At 34.6% G+C, this 15,302-nt stretch overlaps 2 protein-coding genes across 2 annotated transcripts; both read left to right on the top strand.

Annotated features, from left to right (window-relative positions):
- Window positions 1-6,070: 6,070 nt before the first annotated feature.
- Window positions 6,071-6,594, top strand: LOC147288146 (uncharacterized). Its single transcript, XM_086242568.1, has one exon. The coding sequence runs from the start codon at window positions 6,109-6,111 to the stop codon at window positions 6,484-6,486; it is 378 nt and encodes a 125-aa protein (XP_086098694.1). The 5' UTR covers window positions 6,071-6,108; the 3' UTR covers window positions 6,487-6,594.
- Window positions 6,595-9,797: 3,203 nt separating this feature from the next.
- Window positions 9,798-15,057, top strand: LOC147288145 (NEDD8-activating enzyme E1 regulatory subunit AXR1-like). The gene is made up of 15 exons (XM_086239956.1): window positions 9,798-9,922; window positions 10,104-10,276; window positions 10,352-10,515; window positions 10,657-10,767; window positions 11,143-11,222; window positions 11,450-11,600; window positions 11,702-11,795; window positions 12,329-12,417; window positions 12,547-12,620; window positions 12,721-12,883; window positions 13,629-13,714; window positions 14,090-14,173; window positions 14,259-14,439; window positions 14,544-14,655; window positions 14,742-15,057. Exons 1-14 carry the CDS (start codon window positions 9,885-9,887, stop codon window positions 14,625-14,627), a joined length of 1,572 nt encoding a protein of 523 aa, XP_086096082.1. The 5' UTR covers window positions 9,798-9,884; the 3' UTR covers window positions 14,628-14,655; window positions 14,742-15,057.
- The last annotated feature ends 245 nt before the right edge of the window (window positions 15,058-15,302 follow it).

Genomic DNA, 15,302 nt, shown 5'->3' with positions numbered 1-15,302 from the left:
GTTTATACCAAACCGATCCTTTTTTTCTTTCTTCGTTTCTCTCTTCGTTTATCTCCATCTCTCTCCCACCCCCTTTTTCATTTTCTCCTCATTCTCTCTCTTCAAAGGTCAAAGAGAAAATCATCAAGACCATTTGCGCTCAGCCTCAGTGCCACACTGTCCATAAAGGCGATGGTCACAAGCAGGGCAATCTTCTCATCTCTCTTTCACTAAATCCAATTTTCCTTTGTTTTTTGGGGATTGATTTCCTTGATTTGTTTGTGCCTTGTTTGGATCTGAAAATCATAATGTTTTTTGGTTTTTTCTATTTTATTTCTTGTACGTGTTCTGATTATAGGTGTATGACTTTTGTTTTGAATCTTTTGATTCATTTTTTGCTATATTGATTCTTTTGGTGGGTATGATATTAGATTTGATCGATTTCTTCATCTAATTTTGCATATTTTTATTTTTTTAATATAATTTTTCCTGCTTGGTTGCTAAGAAAGCGTGAAAAAACTGATGAGAATATTAGGTGCTATGCTTTTATGTTTTTATTTTTTAAATATTAAACAATAAAAAATCAGGTGGTTCTGGGCCTCTGGCAGTTTTAGTTATAGCCAAATGTTTTTATTTTTTAAAGGTGCAAGGCTTGCTGTCAATTCTTTGACTTAGAATTGAAAATGTAAATGAGGCTTTAGTTGTTACTGTTTGTCAGTAACAACTTGTTATTGCTACTGCTTGGCAGTAACAAGCTTAATTTTACTATGATTTTTATGTTTCTAGGACATGAAATCTCACTTATTTTGATTTTTTTTATACTAAGTAGTTGAATATGTAAGATTTGCTGTCAATTATTTACTTAAAATTGAAAATGTAAGTGAGGCTCACTTGTTATTGTTATTGTTATTGTTACTGCTTGTTAGTAACAATATGTAAGTGGAACTATGGTTGTTATTGCTTGTCAGTAACAATATATAGTAAGTGAGATTATGATTATTACTAACAAGCAGTAGCAATATGTAAATGGGGTTATGATTGTTATTGACAAACAGTAACAATGTGTAAGTGAGACTATGGTTGTTACTGCATGTCAGTAACAATATGTAAGTGAGGCTATGATTGTTATTGTTTATCAATGTAAGTGTAAACATAAACTTTCACACTTTCGGTGGTAATTGTTACTACCAGGTAGTAGTAATAGGTGATTGTTACTATTCGATAGTAACAATTATATTTATTATTAAAACGTAAAAGATTATGGATGTCTAATATTGATTTTTTATGTTGGTTATTATTTAACATGTTTATAGAATGAAAAATACTTAAATTATGAAATTTTTTTTTTGTTGTAATTTATGTACCAATTGGCACTAAAATGAAAAAAAAAAAAGGTATTTTTAAAAAATACTGTAGCACCATACTGTAGCGCTGGATTTTTAAAAAAGTAAACCGCTACAGTAATTTACTTTCACTGTTGGACCGAATGAACAGTAAATTTTTAAAAATGGACGTTAAAAAAAAACCCTATTTTTTTTATCACACAATCAATAGAACTACCCATTTATATATATATATATATATATATATTGGTACAAAGGCCCAGACTTGCAAAGGCTCCAATCTCCATTAATATATTACTTTGCCTAATAATTGACAATTTTATAATATTTCGCATTTTATGTTAATAATCTCATGCACAAAATCAAACCAAAATAAATAAATAATATCATACAAAAAAGGTTTATTCCACAGACTTTGACAAGTGGTAGTGTGGTACCATCCTATTATTCTTCTTTTTTGAAAGAATCGAATAAGTCCATCCTAAAGAGCTGAAAAGCCAACGGCCAGATGGGAGCCTGATCGATCTCGAAGGTGCATGGTGAATTACTGGTGATGTAATATATGTATGCAGTTTTTGGCACTTGCAGAAATCAGGCTCGGGTTCAGTCGATTAATAAACAGGTACTAACAATTTTTTTTCTTAATCAAACACACTCAAAGCTCCATTATTTTTTTGTGGGCCATATTCTATAAAAATTCAACATCTTATTCTTCTTTTACGGGTCACATGCTACAAACTTACTAGATCTGTGCGCAACCTTGTTTCACCTGCATCTACACTTGATCTACAGTTTCACCTGCATCTACACATAATCTGCAATTTCACCTGCATCGACACATGATTTGCAGTTGCAACTTCAATAAACTGCAGTTTCAGTTCACTTACAGCGTTCCAAAAATTGTAGTTTCAAAACTGAGCTTAAAAAAAAAAAAACTACAGTTGCAATTAGTAACTGCAACTACAAGCTTGGAATTCCAAATAAACTACAGTTTCAGAAACTGCAGTTAGTAACTGCAACTGCAAGTCTGCAATAAACTGCAGTTTCACTTGCAATTAGTAACTGCAACTGCAAGCTTGCAACTCTAATAAACTGCAGTTAGTAACTGCAACTCCAATAAACTGCAGTTTTAGTTCACATACAACGTTCCAGAAATTGCAGTTTTAGGAACTGAGCTTAAAAAAAAAAAAAAATCAAGAACTTTCTACTAATAAGAAATCAAAGTAGGATTCTACCACGAGCTGTGATCATGTCCAATCGAGGAGAAGCCAGAGTGGTCAGAGCAGATTCAAAAGGCTTCGATCGAGCTCGGAGCAGATCCATTGCTTCTTGGTCGACATTGAGATTTTCAAGGCCGTTGACAACAGCGCTGCTCGTGGTAGTGGTGTTCGTCCCAGAGGTGCTTGCTCTGCGAAGAAGAAAAACAAGAAGAACAAGAAGATGATAAAGAGGAAGGAGAAGAGAGACATAACGGGGGGAGAGAGAAGAAAGAGAAAAATAAATAAATAAATAAAATGACAACTGATCAGATTTCAAAATAAGCTACCTAAGCTGCAACTTACCTTATTGTTAAATAAAATTAATTGATGTAATAAACAAAAAAATAATAAGTAAAAGCCTAAAAGGTAGTCTAGGATAATTAGTAAAGTCGCATTTTCTCATGGAGCCCATTAAGATGGCTTAATATTTCATTATAGAACAATAATTAAATTGTTCATGTTGGATAATTGGAATTCTCTTGCGAGCTTTCGGGGACATGCAGCTCAGTTTCATTTATCATATTTAAATAAAAAATAAATAAAGATATCCAAAGAATCATATATATATTACTTCCTGCATGTTGTTCAGTTTGTCAAACTATGTCATACTATTGTACAGGAAAACATACTGAAGTTTGACATATATGTCTATCATTTTCTATTGGTTTCTTTCTTGGCCTCCTCATTTCTCAGCGTTTTTCCATAAATGATCCGATAAGACACTAAAAAATGGCTGAGTCTGAATTTAAGCCAAAGGCACGTACACCATCAAGACAAACTCAAAAAAGGAAAGGAAAAATAATTTGAGCTGCTGCATAGCTCCAAGCCCTAATGGCTAAGTTGCTTAATTAACAAGTTGAAACAAGTAACTGTCAGGGTCGCTGTGACTGAAAGCATAAAATACAATAAAAAAGTGAGCAGAACAGTGAAAATTTTGTAACCATCAATTCAAAATGCTGTGTACATACCTAAATACAAAAATTCTCGGTTGTCCAAACGCACAGCAAACAATACAAGCAGCACCATCACTTTGATAACTAAAAAGCTCCACATGGGAAAACTGTACCTCTCAGCAGATCAAGCACCTAGAAAAGAAATGAGATGCAAAAACAAATTGAAAACAATAATACCAGTACGTACGTACTACCTCTATGGCATCCACAGCATGAGAAACAAAGAATAATGGTGCGCAGAAAGTCCTGCACATATTGAAAACCTCAAAATCTGAATCCGTACGTGACCGTGACCCTCATATATTTTATGATTACAGCCATATATAGTTCACCTACATTTTCTCATTAGCACTCCAATAGTGAATCCTTCCGCGCTTAGTAGAGAAAATGATGGTATTGTGATAAGGGTTGTACTTCATCGTACTTAATTATCATTCCACCACGGTATGCCTGAATAAGAAATTCAGAAGATCAAATCAGAAACAATTAGGAAAGATCGATCTTTCACCAAATGCAGGAACAACAAAACTATTACCTGTTTAGTGAGCATAGGTCCATTTCTACACAAGTCCACCTAAAGAGATCAGAAGATTTTATAATTAAATACAACATCAAATGCACCACTTAACTTGGTAAAGAGTTTGAAAATTTAATGATAAAAACCTGCTTTGTGAGCATGTGGCGAACACATGGTGGGGGCAATGGGGTCAACCGACCCTATAGCTTTTTCTTTTCTTTTTTCAATGATAGTGAAGCATTTTTTGTTAATTATTAATAATGATTTTTTTTTTTAGAATATATATATTGACAATTAATGAAGTTGATAAATATAGTACAAATTTAGATAGATTTGATGTATTATGGAATTGATCATTTTGAGTTCCCTTCTCTTTTACCATTTATCAAAAAATGAAAAAATCTCTTTTTTTTTATCCATTTAAAAAATGTATATGAATTTTGTGAACGTGACATATATTTTATGTGGGTTTTTTTTTTTTGTAATTAATGAGGAATGAATGATTGAACTTAGGTACATGATGAGTAATTTTATGGCTTTTCTAACTGAATATTTCATATAGGCTCGAAATACCTAATGTTAAAATTTATAACTACAATAGATTCATAAGAGTTAGGTTATAGAAGGGTCAATTGGCCGGTTGTCACAATAACTTTTTATACTTATTTTTAAGTATATAATAAGTATTAATTTAATATATTGCCTCTTTTTTTATAAGCTGTCCTCACGAGGTTTGATGAAATTTTTTGAAACTCTACAAATATTATTTGTTTAATAAAACTATTAAAAGTGCATTATTTAATACTAAATTAATACATTAAATTATTTATAATAAAACAACTATAGTTTATAAAGGTGAACAAGTAAGTTAGAGGTGAATGATGTCGTGTCAATTACATGTGCCAATAAGGTCACCAAATTGTGCAATATTTGTTAACACTTTAAATGTGATTTCATAAAGAAAAAGTTATTGTTAATTACTTTTACTGTTTTACATGATATGTTAATTATAATAAATTTATTTTTCTAATACATGATAACCAAATATAAATTTGTTTCTCAATGAGTTGCATAAAACCTACAATGTAATTAAGTATTCTCAGAAAACACTATCAATATAAAGAAAAACTTGAATTGATATAAAATGATTCATTATTAATTGAATATATATATATATATATCTATTTAAGATATTGAAAGAAATTAAAAGATGGAGTTGGATGATAAAAAACTTGGGACTGACATCAATACAGATATCAAAAATAAAGTCAAACCGGTTGAGTCCATAAATCTTCACAAACTTTTCTGCTCCTATTGAGGCAATGAACAGTCCATCCGAACTGGCCATTGTGCCTTTTTTTTAACAGTGTTGGCTGTAGTAATTGTGATTGTGTCTTTTTTTTTTTTTTTCCTATTTTAAATTGTCTCATTATTTTGAGATTTTGAACATAACACATATTCTAAGTAATGCTATTACGCATGCTTTTATTTATTTAGATCAATGTAACCTTTAATGTTTCGACTCTAATTTTTCAATAATGACAACAAACTCTATTGTTTTTCCACATTCAGCTTCGTGCTCTTTCACTTATCCATATATAGTTCATTTTATGTGATCTAACAACATATATTAAGGAACAAGTTCAAATCTATGCTTATTAAGATTAATACATATATATGTTACAATTAATTTCTAATATGACTCAAAATGCAAAACCCATCCGAACCAACCTTCACTAGAACTAGAGATGCAGACATGCAGTCTGCCCGAACCGGACCACACAGCCACGCGTCACCATCTCGTGCAAAGCAAACGAATCAGCAAGGGCAAAGAAAAAAAAAAAAAACATATAAGCCCTACTATTATTCATTTCATTCCGCGCCTCAAAAACTCTCTTTTTGAAACTCACACACTCTCCCTCCACTTCTTCCCGCCTCTCTCTCACATATCCTCCCTCCTTAAGAACCCCAAAACCTACCCCCCCAATCCCCCCAATCTCTCTCTCTCTCTCTCTGAAACACCGAAACCCCATCTTCTCTCTCTCTCTCTCTTCGCCATGAACCGTCGATCCCGAGTCCTTCACCGGTCGAACCCTAACCGGGCGGAGCCTTTTCTCAAATACCTAAAGCCCGGCGCGCTGGCCCGAATTCGAGACTCGCGAATCAGCACCGCCAGATCCCACCGACTCAACTGGATCTCCCAGATCCGTACATCTCCTCCATCGTCCCCAGTTTCCGATGCTGGTGTGCCCCAGGTCAACGTCGCCGACGGCTTCCCTTGCTTCTCCGGCAGGATCTACGGCCCCAGATGCCCCCAGAGAAAGAAGCTAGTGGCATCCAAGTCGGTGCTGTTCTACAGGCCCTCAAGCCCGACCCCTGATGCGCCTGATCCGATGATGGATTTGTTTAGTAGTGACTTTCTTGCTGCACATTGATTGAAAATAGATAGAATCTATTGGACCCTGTTGTAGATTAATTTCTATTTGTAGTTGATGGCACTTTGGTGGAAATTTTCTTAGATACAACTGCCATTATTAATAAAATTTACCAAAATGTTCGGTGACAGATGCACTTTTTTGAAGCTTGGTTTCTTATTTTGGTATTACAGTGGGATGCGCTTTAACTGTTTGATATTATGAATTCATTGTGTGTTTGGCATTCAATTGTGTTGGGTTCATAATGTTATGTTGAAATTACTGTAATTGTGATCTTTGACTAGTTAATTCTTCCTATCGTTTAGTGCGTAAATTGAATTATCGTGTGATAATCAAAGTTAAATGATGTGTCCTGTTTTCCATGGATGGTTTTCATCGCGAAACAATCTAAATGGGTAGGAGTATGGAGTACTGATAAAGAAAGAGGGCTTCCTTGGTATGGTAGTAGGCAGTATCTCATTTACATCAATCCATGTTTTTACTTGTTTTGATAGTGTTTCTTACTTGGTATTGTATCCTTGCATCCTTGGTAGTAGCTCATGTTCACTTGCATGTTCTTGCTGTGTGCAATGTGAAACAAGGCTAGTAATGAATAGATTGCTTGCATCGTTGATAGTAGCTGATGACTTGCATGCTCTTGCTGTGTGCAATGTGAAACAAGTCTAGTAGTGAATTGTGAATAAGTTTGGTTCTGCTTTGGTTGCTTGCAAAAAGAGAAAGATAGGAAAGGAAAAGACTGTTGCAACTCTGCCCATCAATGTCTTTCCTTTGTTGTAGGCTTGTAGATGTCGTTAATTTATGAATGGTTATTAGGTGTTTTCTTTCAGACTCTCTAGAAGGTTTTCCTCATCTTTAGTTGGACACAACGATACGGGTTTGTCATATTTTGTACTGGTGGACTCATTAACTGAACTGTTTAGTAGAGTTCATTCAAGCATACGCTGCAATAGTAGTTCTTTAATTTCTGATTTGGTGCTACATTGGGATGTGCTTTTACTGTTCGATATTCTGAACTAATTTTGTTTCTGTCATTCAATTCTCTCTTTATTCTGGCACATAAATGAAGGGATCGAAGAGATTTTGGTGATGGGCTCATAATGTTATGTTAAAATTCCTTTAATTGTGATTTTTGACTTAACTGTTCATCTTGTTTACGCCTTAAATTGAATTATTGTAACAGTCTAAATAGGTAGTACTGATCTACTGATAAAGAAGGAGGGCTTTTCTGTTGTTCACTTCAATACCTCATTGAATTTTTAACTGCTATTTACATCAATTCCATGTTTTTACTTGTTACATCATAGAGTTTCTAGCTTGGTACTGTGTATGAATCTTTGGTAGTGGACTAGTGGGGCATGTTCACTTGCATGTTCTTGTTATTCTATAGAGTTTCTTGCTTGGTATTGTGTGCTTGAATCTTTGGTGGTTCTTGCCCATGCTCAAATGCAGCATCACTTGCAAGTTGGATTCATGCATATGTATATTGTAACTGTGCTATTCTTGCCTTTGCTTGTCATAGTGATCAATTTTGCTTCCAACATCATTTCAAGTATCACATAGATTGCATCCTGTCATCCTTACAGTGTGTTTGAAATTTCATTTTGGATTGGAACATGCTTAGTTGCTCATGTATGTTTGCTCTAGACAGACATTCTATTGTTTGAGATAATTGAACTATGTATTGCAGTTCAGAAGCAACCCAACTTTTTTTGGTGAATCATGTCATGTTTACTTTTTCCCCTTCCATTTCGCAAAGTTGCAGCAAGGATTGTATGGAATGCTTGTTAATGCTAGTTGAGGCCTTTCAAGTAGTTCTCCATAGTTTCTGTTCTTTAGTTCTTGTTACCTCCTTATTACCAAAGTTCTTGTTACCTTCTCCCTAGATGTTGTCTTTCTTTCTATTAGGGGTGGGCGCGGTGCGGTTCGACTCACTTTTTCCCCGGAACCGTGCGCCACGCCGGATATTAATACACGGTGCGGTTCGGTGCTTAAAACCGTGAAAGAAATAAAAAAATCAAACTATTCAAGATGTGGTGCGGTGCGGTTCTCTACCGCGGTTCTGGGCCTAATGGGTTATTATTCAGATTATCACTTTTGGGCCTCACATTTATTTTTTTAAGCTTAAGCCCAATTATTTAATGATGCAAACTCATCCTAATTAACAAGTTTTGGCAACAAAAAAAACAAATTTACACGTTAATTCAATGAACTTAACCAAAAAAACTCACACATTAAACTTTGTTTAACCTGCTTAGTACTTAAAACTTAAAAGTTAAAAAAAAATTCAATTATACAAGTATACAACCAATGACTACAACTACAATTTAAGAACCTTCTTAAAACAAAGTTACTGACTTACTAGTTACTACAAGTTATAAACCTTATATGGCATATACCTTATACACTTATATAGTATATAACTATATATTATACCCTAGAACTATAAACAATTTAAAATTTTAGTATATAGAGTATAAATTATAAATAATATACTAATTTTTTTTATATAGAATATAAAGAATATCCTAATTTTATTATATAGGGTAATGGGTATAACTAAAATTATATACTAAAACATTATTAATTTATTATTATATTATATATATAGAAAATAGGTCATAGGGTTATATAAAATATATTTTAGGGTCTAAACCCTAAAATATAGCTACGTTAATATTAATTCTAATATTTTACTAGGGTTTAGGGTTTATGGTCTAAAGTGTATAAAAATGTGTACAAAAAGGGTATAAAAAGTATATAATAATGGTATAAATATATATAAAATGGTGTATATATGTATAAAAATATAAAAAAAATATATTTTTTGCAAGTATGCGGTGTGGTTAAATAAGGTGTAGAACCAGAACCGGAAAGAACTAGTGCGATTCGATTTTTTTGGCGGTGTTGACTTTTTTTGGTCAACGCAATTTTTTGGTAGTGCGGTTCGGCCGATTTTGGCGGTGCGCGGTTAAAATGCCCACCCCTACTTTCTATGGCTAACCCTTTCCAAGAAAATAGATGCTAACAAAAATGAGCAAAAACAAAAGTTTGTTTATTTGATCAAATTTTTTTTCATCACTTCATAAAAAGATTTAAGAAAGTGGCTGGGCTAGGCCCATGAAATGTGGGCCGTTCGAATCAGGCTTAAAATTGAGGTCCAAACCTGATACCCAACAAACCCGGTGATACATGATTTCAATTTCGTTTCCCTCCGCACTATTAAACCCCAAAATAAAAAAGAAGTAAATATCAGACGACGTCGTATAGGTGGCTTGATGTAGTAGCCATTAGCAAATACTTGTGAACTTGTCCGCATCAATGTGCGAAGCTCTGCGTAGCTACTAAGCGAATTATTAGAGCCTTGTTTCGTTCCCAGTGTGAAAGAAAGCAAAGCATCAATGGCTGAACCCAAAATCAAATACGATCGCCAGCTCAGGTACTCTTTCTCTCTCTCTCTCTCTCCCCCCCAATTCATCGTTTTGTCCTCCGCCATTCCCATTAATTTCCTACACTCCATACTCAACCTGTTCAAGCTTTCCCGCTATAGCCTCTGTTTGTTTTCCTGTAAATTGTTTATTTATTTTTTAATAAAGTTTTGTGCCCAATTGAAATTGCAGAATCTGGGGCGAGCAAGGACAGGCAGCCCTTGAGAAAGCCAGCGTATGCTTACTGAATTGCGGTCCTACTGGTTCTGAAACCTTGAAGAATCTTGTTCTTGGTGGGGTTGGAAGCATCACTGTGATTGATGGATCGAAAGTGGAATTGGGTGACCTTGGAAATAACTTTATGGGTATGTTTCGCTTGTTTGCTACGTATAATTACCCTTTTTGAGTGTCCTATAATCATGTTACTTTGATTTTGGTAGTTGATGAATCAAGCGTTGGGCAATCAAAGGCCAAATGTGTGACTCAATTTCTTCAAGAGCTAAATGACGCTGTTAAGGCCAAGTTTATAGAAGAACACCCAGAGGCATTGATTCAGACAAACCCATCATTCTTTTCTCAGTTTACTTTGGTTGTTGCCACTCAGGTATGGAGTAGGGATGCCAATGTTTTACACAGATTTTGGTTCAGTACATAATTTCTTGGGATTTTATTATATTTTAAATTTTATTGTCACACTTGTTAATAGCTATATATTTGACGGGGTTTTTTTAAATTGCGCAATCAGCTGGCGGAAGATTCAATGCTAAAGCTTGATAGAATCTGCAGGGAGGCAAATGTTAAATTGATCTTCGCTCGCTCTTATGGCCTCACTGGGCTTGTCCGTATCAGTTTGAAGGTAATGTGCTTAAATCTGTTGTTGAAATTGGTTCTGTATATTGGTATTCTGGAAAGTGAGGATTTAAATTTTAATACTACAGCTGAAGAGAGTAATGGAAATTGTGAGGGATGAGATATGATGTTCCTCTGCAGCTGTGTCCTATTTTGAAGCCTGATAGTTTAATGATCATGGGCATTTTTCTGATTGAGTACTTCACAATAAAAAGAACAAGTTCTGGAACTTTACTTATAGGGATATGGTTGGTTAGTGGAAATTTTTTAGTATCTAGATGGCGAAGTGCAAATGGATCTTAGAAAGTTATGATTGTAAATATTTTTCTTTGAATCTAAATAGTGCTATGTTTTCGGTTTTCTCTTTGTTTTTTGGGGGCAGGAACATACTGTGGTTGAGTCAAAGCCTGATCATTTTCTGGATGACCTTCGTTTAAATAATCCATGGCCTGAGCTTAGAGGGTATGGAGTTCTATTTTTCATGTTCTTATACGAGGCATTTTTAAGTGTTAGTTTTTTGGATTTCTGATAAATAAGTACTTGCATGTTGTCTTTTTGTTAGTTGGCTTTTGCCTGCTTAAACTGATGACTGGTATTCTGATTTCTCAGCCTCTATCTGTGTTGTTGCCTAGTTTTAGACACCTTTTGTTTAATTTTCAAGATTCTAATTTTGGATTTATTGAAAATAGGTTTGCAGAAACCATTGATCTCGATGTGTCAGATCCTGTCGCCCACAAGCACATACCATATGTTGTCATCCTTGTCAAGATGGCACAGGAGTGGGCCAAAAGTCATGGTGGTGAACTTCCATCAACTAGGGAAGAGAAAAAAGAGTTCAAGGTTTCTTTGCTTGATTCGTACATTTTCTGTTCTTTTTCATTCTTTATATGCTTTGTAGCAAACTAGCAATGTGATTTTCCTTGTGGTCTTGAATTTATTAGGAGCTTATCAAAGCTAGGATGACTGCAATGGATGAAGATAACTACAAAGAAGCCAATGAGAACTCCTTCAAAGTCTTTGCTCCTCGAGGAATCAGTAAGTATATATTTTTTAAGCATTGATTTAGTATAAATTCGTAGAAGAGCCTGTTGCATATTGAAATTATCAAGATAGGTGATAGTCGTCACTTATGTTTTTCAATCAGATTGTTTCATCATGTTTGGCAAATATTCTACAAATGGTTTTTGCTAATTACTGAGCTGCAAATTGCACTCGAGTAGTGCACCTGCATCAGTGTGGCAGGTATGGTTGGTAAACTATTATAGCCTACTCTCAGCCCTATGGAGGTGGGGTTGGCTTGGCATTTTGCTTGCATTGATTTGGGAAGAAGCGGATTTAACCATCTTGACCTTCACCCATCATTCATATAATTTAAACTACCCAATAAAAAGATAAATGGAATCCTCCTTATTTGTTGGAAGACTCCTACATCTTTAATTCCTTAAAAGCTTTGTGGCATTGCACTACACTTCTTTGGAGTTTGCTATTCTAAACTGTGTTCAGCCTTGAATATTGATGAGTGAATACCATTTGAACAGGTGGTTAATTTTTCTCCTTTTATGTCTCAGGTCCAGATTTGCGACAAATAATTAGTGATAGCTGTGCTGAAGTTGATTCTAATTCATCAGATTTTTGGGTGATGGTGGCAGCGCTGAAGGTTTGTGAAACCAGAATTGCATCTGTGGCAACTGGATATAGTGTGCTTAACATTGATGTGTTTGTCACAGTAAAGTTATTAACATGTAAATGCATAGGAAATGTATAATCAGGACTCTTCACTATGCAGGAATTCATAGAAAATGAAGGTGGTGGCGAGGCACCCCTTGAGGGATCAATACCAGATATGACATCTTCAACTGAGTTAGTGACTGATCTCTCCATAATACAATTCTATCCTTTCTTTTTTGTGCTTAGAAAAAAGAATTTTTTTAATACAAGAGCTTTATGTACTCTCTTGCAGGCTCTATGTAGCTTTGCAGAAAATCTACCAAGCCAAGGCTGAGGCTGATTTTCTTGTTATTGAGCAAAGGGTTAGGACGATTCTGAAGAAAATTGGTAGAGATCCGAATAGCATCTCAAAGGCAACCATAAGAAGTTTGTGCAAGAATGCAAGAAAACTCAAAGTAAGTGCGTTGAGTTCCTCTTTTTTGTGTAATTTATATGTATTGCTTCATTATTACTGCAAACTGCAAAGTACTTATTTTAATTGTAAATGGGGGGATCCAGACAGGCTCATAAGGTCCTAGTTTCACAGAATGTTGGATACCCTTTTTTATTTTCAAAATACTTTTATCTGAAGGGCCTGGTTAATCTATAAATATTTCTTGTCCAGTACTTTATTTAAAGCTTTTTTTTTTTCTTTCATTATCATATCTACTGTGTTAGAAAATCTGATTCATTCTGGCTAAATGGTCAATTGTAAGATTATTATTGACTTGAACTTCTATGTACTTCCCTCTCTGTCTCTGCTAAATCCTATGTACTCCTTTCATAATGATTTTGTTCTAGTTTTTCTGTCACCTTCCCCTCTTCTGTTAATTAATTTAATTGCAAATATTTTTCCAGGATTTGCAGCAGTTAATTGAGTGATAGCATGTAGTTCTCTAATGAATTTCCCTCCTTGTATCCGGATAAATTTAGACCATAAGAAATGGAGGTTTACAAGTTGATGTCATAAGTTACCAAAATGATAGTTTGAATTAGATCAAAGGCATCTCTCTCACAGAAATATCTTACAGCTAAGAATGCAATATGCGTGTATAGCTACAAATTAGGACCTCACTGTTTTAGTCTTTTAGAAATATATTAGGTAATTCTCTTGATGTTTGCCCAGTTGACTTCCATTGAACACTAATCTTTACTTTGTAGGTTTGCAGGTATCGCCGTGTTGAAGATGAGTTCAATTCTCCACTCCTACCAGAGTTACAGAAGTATCTAACAGATGAGGATTTCAGGTACAATATGAGTTTAATGTTTTTGATTTTGGATTTATTATTGCAGATCAAACTCCATAAAGGTCTCAGAATCCTTTTGCAGAATGTATAATTAATTTGCAGTGGAAATTTATACTTGGGTGTTCTGCGACTCTTATTCGTTCAGAAACTTTTCAATTGTCAAGTAGAAGAACCATTTGCCATATGTGTTTTTTCTTGGTTGATTTTTATTTTTTATCTTTAGTTATGAAGAGGGGACTTTTTTTTTTCTCCCCCTAAAAATATTTGCTTAAATTTTGCATGTGAGAAGCAAATGCAAGTTATGCAGCCAGGTTGTATAGCTAGAAGGATTTGTCTTGCTTCAAATTCACTGTTTTCTTTTCGTTTGTATGACAGTGTAGCTGGTGGATTTTATATTTTGCTTAGAGCTGTTGATCGGTTTTCTGCCAATTACAACAGTTTTCCTGGGCAATTTGATGGGTAAATTCTGATATTGTTAATGGCCATTTATTGTATCTAAATTTGTAAAATTGTACTAATTCCTGCATGCTCACTCCCTCGATAGTGTGATGGATGAGGACATATCTCGGTTGAAGACGACAGCTGTTGGCCTTCTAAGTGATTTGGGTTGCAATGGTGTAACATTAACTGAGGACCTTATCAATGAGATGTGCCGATTTGGTGCTGCAGAACTCCATGGAGTTGCTGCTTTCATAGGAGGAATTGCATCTCAAGAAGTGATTAAGGTTTCTGTAATTCTAGCTTTTCCTCGTTTATTTTTCTGAATTGATTTTCCTGCTGTATCCAAATGGTGCTTAAAATAACGTTACTTTAACACTTTTACCAACAGCTTATAACAAGACAATTTGTACCCATGTCTGGGACTTTCATCTTCAATGGCATCGATCACAAGTCTCAATTGTTGTCGCTGTAGCAGTATCTAAAGCCGAATGATATGGACTGTAAGTTTTCACCTTTGGTAAAACATGCATAACTAGCGTTTATAATTTCTGTTGGGAACGTACTAACCTTTGGTTTTCGTTTGCAGATAACCTTTATGATTGGGAGCAGGCAAAGGTTTGGTCTTGTAGTTTTGTTACATATTAGTTATGGCACATTTTGATTGGAGGCTTCATTCCCGTTGTTGTGAGGCACGATTGGCTAGTTTGCGGCTTCATGATCTGGAAGTTTTGTTGTTTATGTCACTGTCCTGAATGTGTGTGTGGGTGAGAGAGATGATTCAAAAGGAAACATGTAGCCAAAAGGGAAAAAAGTTGCTAGTATTGTTTTTGGTCTGAAATTAGTAGCTAGTGGCCAACAATGACTTCAATTTAGTTTATAAAATGGAACATCTGATTACTTTCTCTTTCCCTGTTTTTGGGCTCGAGTCATTATAGTTACCTATAGTTGGATACCTGAACATTTGATTCGTTGATGCAGAGCTATTAGTCACAACAACAACAAAATTCATTAATGAAAGATAGTAAATCTATTGGAAAAAAATAAAGCAACGTTGTTACAATAACAATTCGTTGGTTTGAAAAAATAAAATAAATAGACATTTCTTTGATGTCTATCTCGTGCATTCGCTTGGTCTTATTGGATGTAT

The sequence above is a fragment of the Dryas octopetala genome, chromosome 4 (assembly GCF_963921425.1).
Source record: "Dryas octopetala chromosome 4, drDryOcto1.1, whole genome shotgun sequence".
NCBI lineage: Eukaryota > Viridiplantae > Streptophyta > Magnoliopsida > Rosales > Rosaceae > Dryas > Dryas octopetala.
Note: the sequence above shows the minus strand (reverse complement) of the source record. Positions and strands in the feature narration are given on the sequence as shown.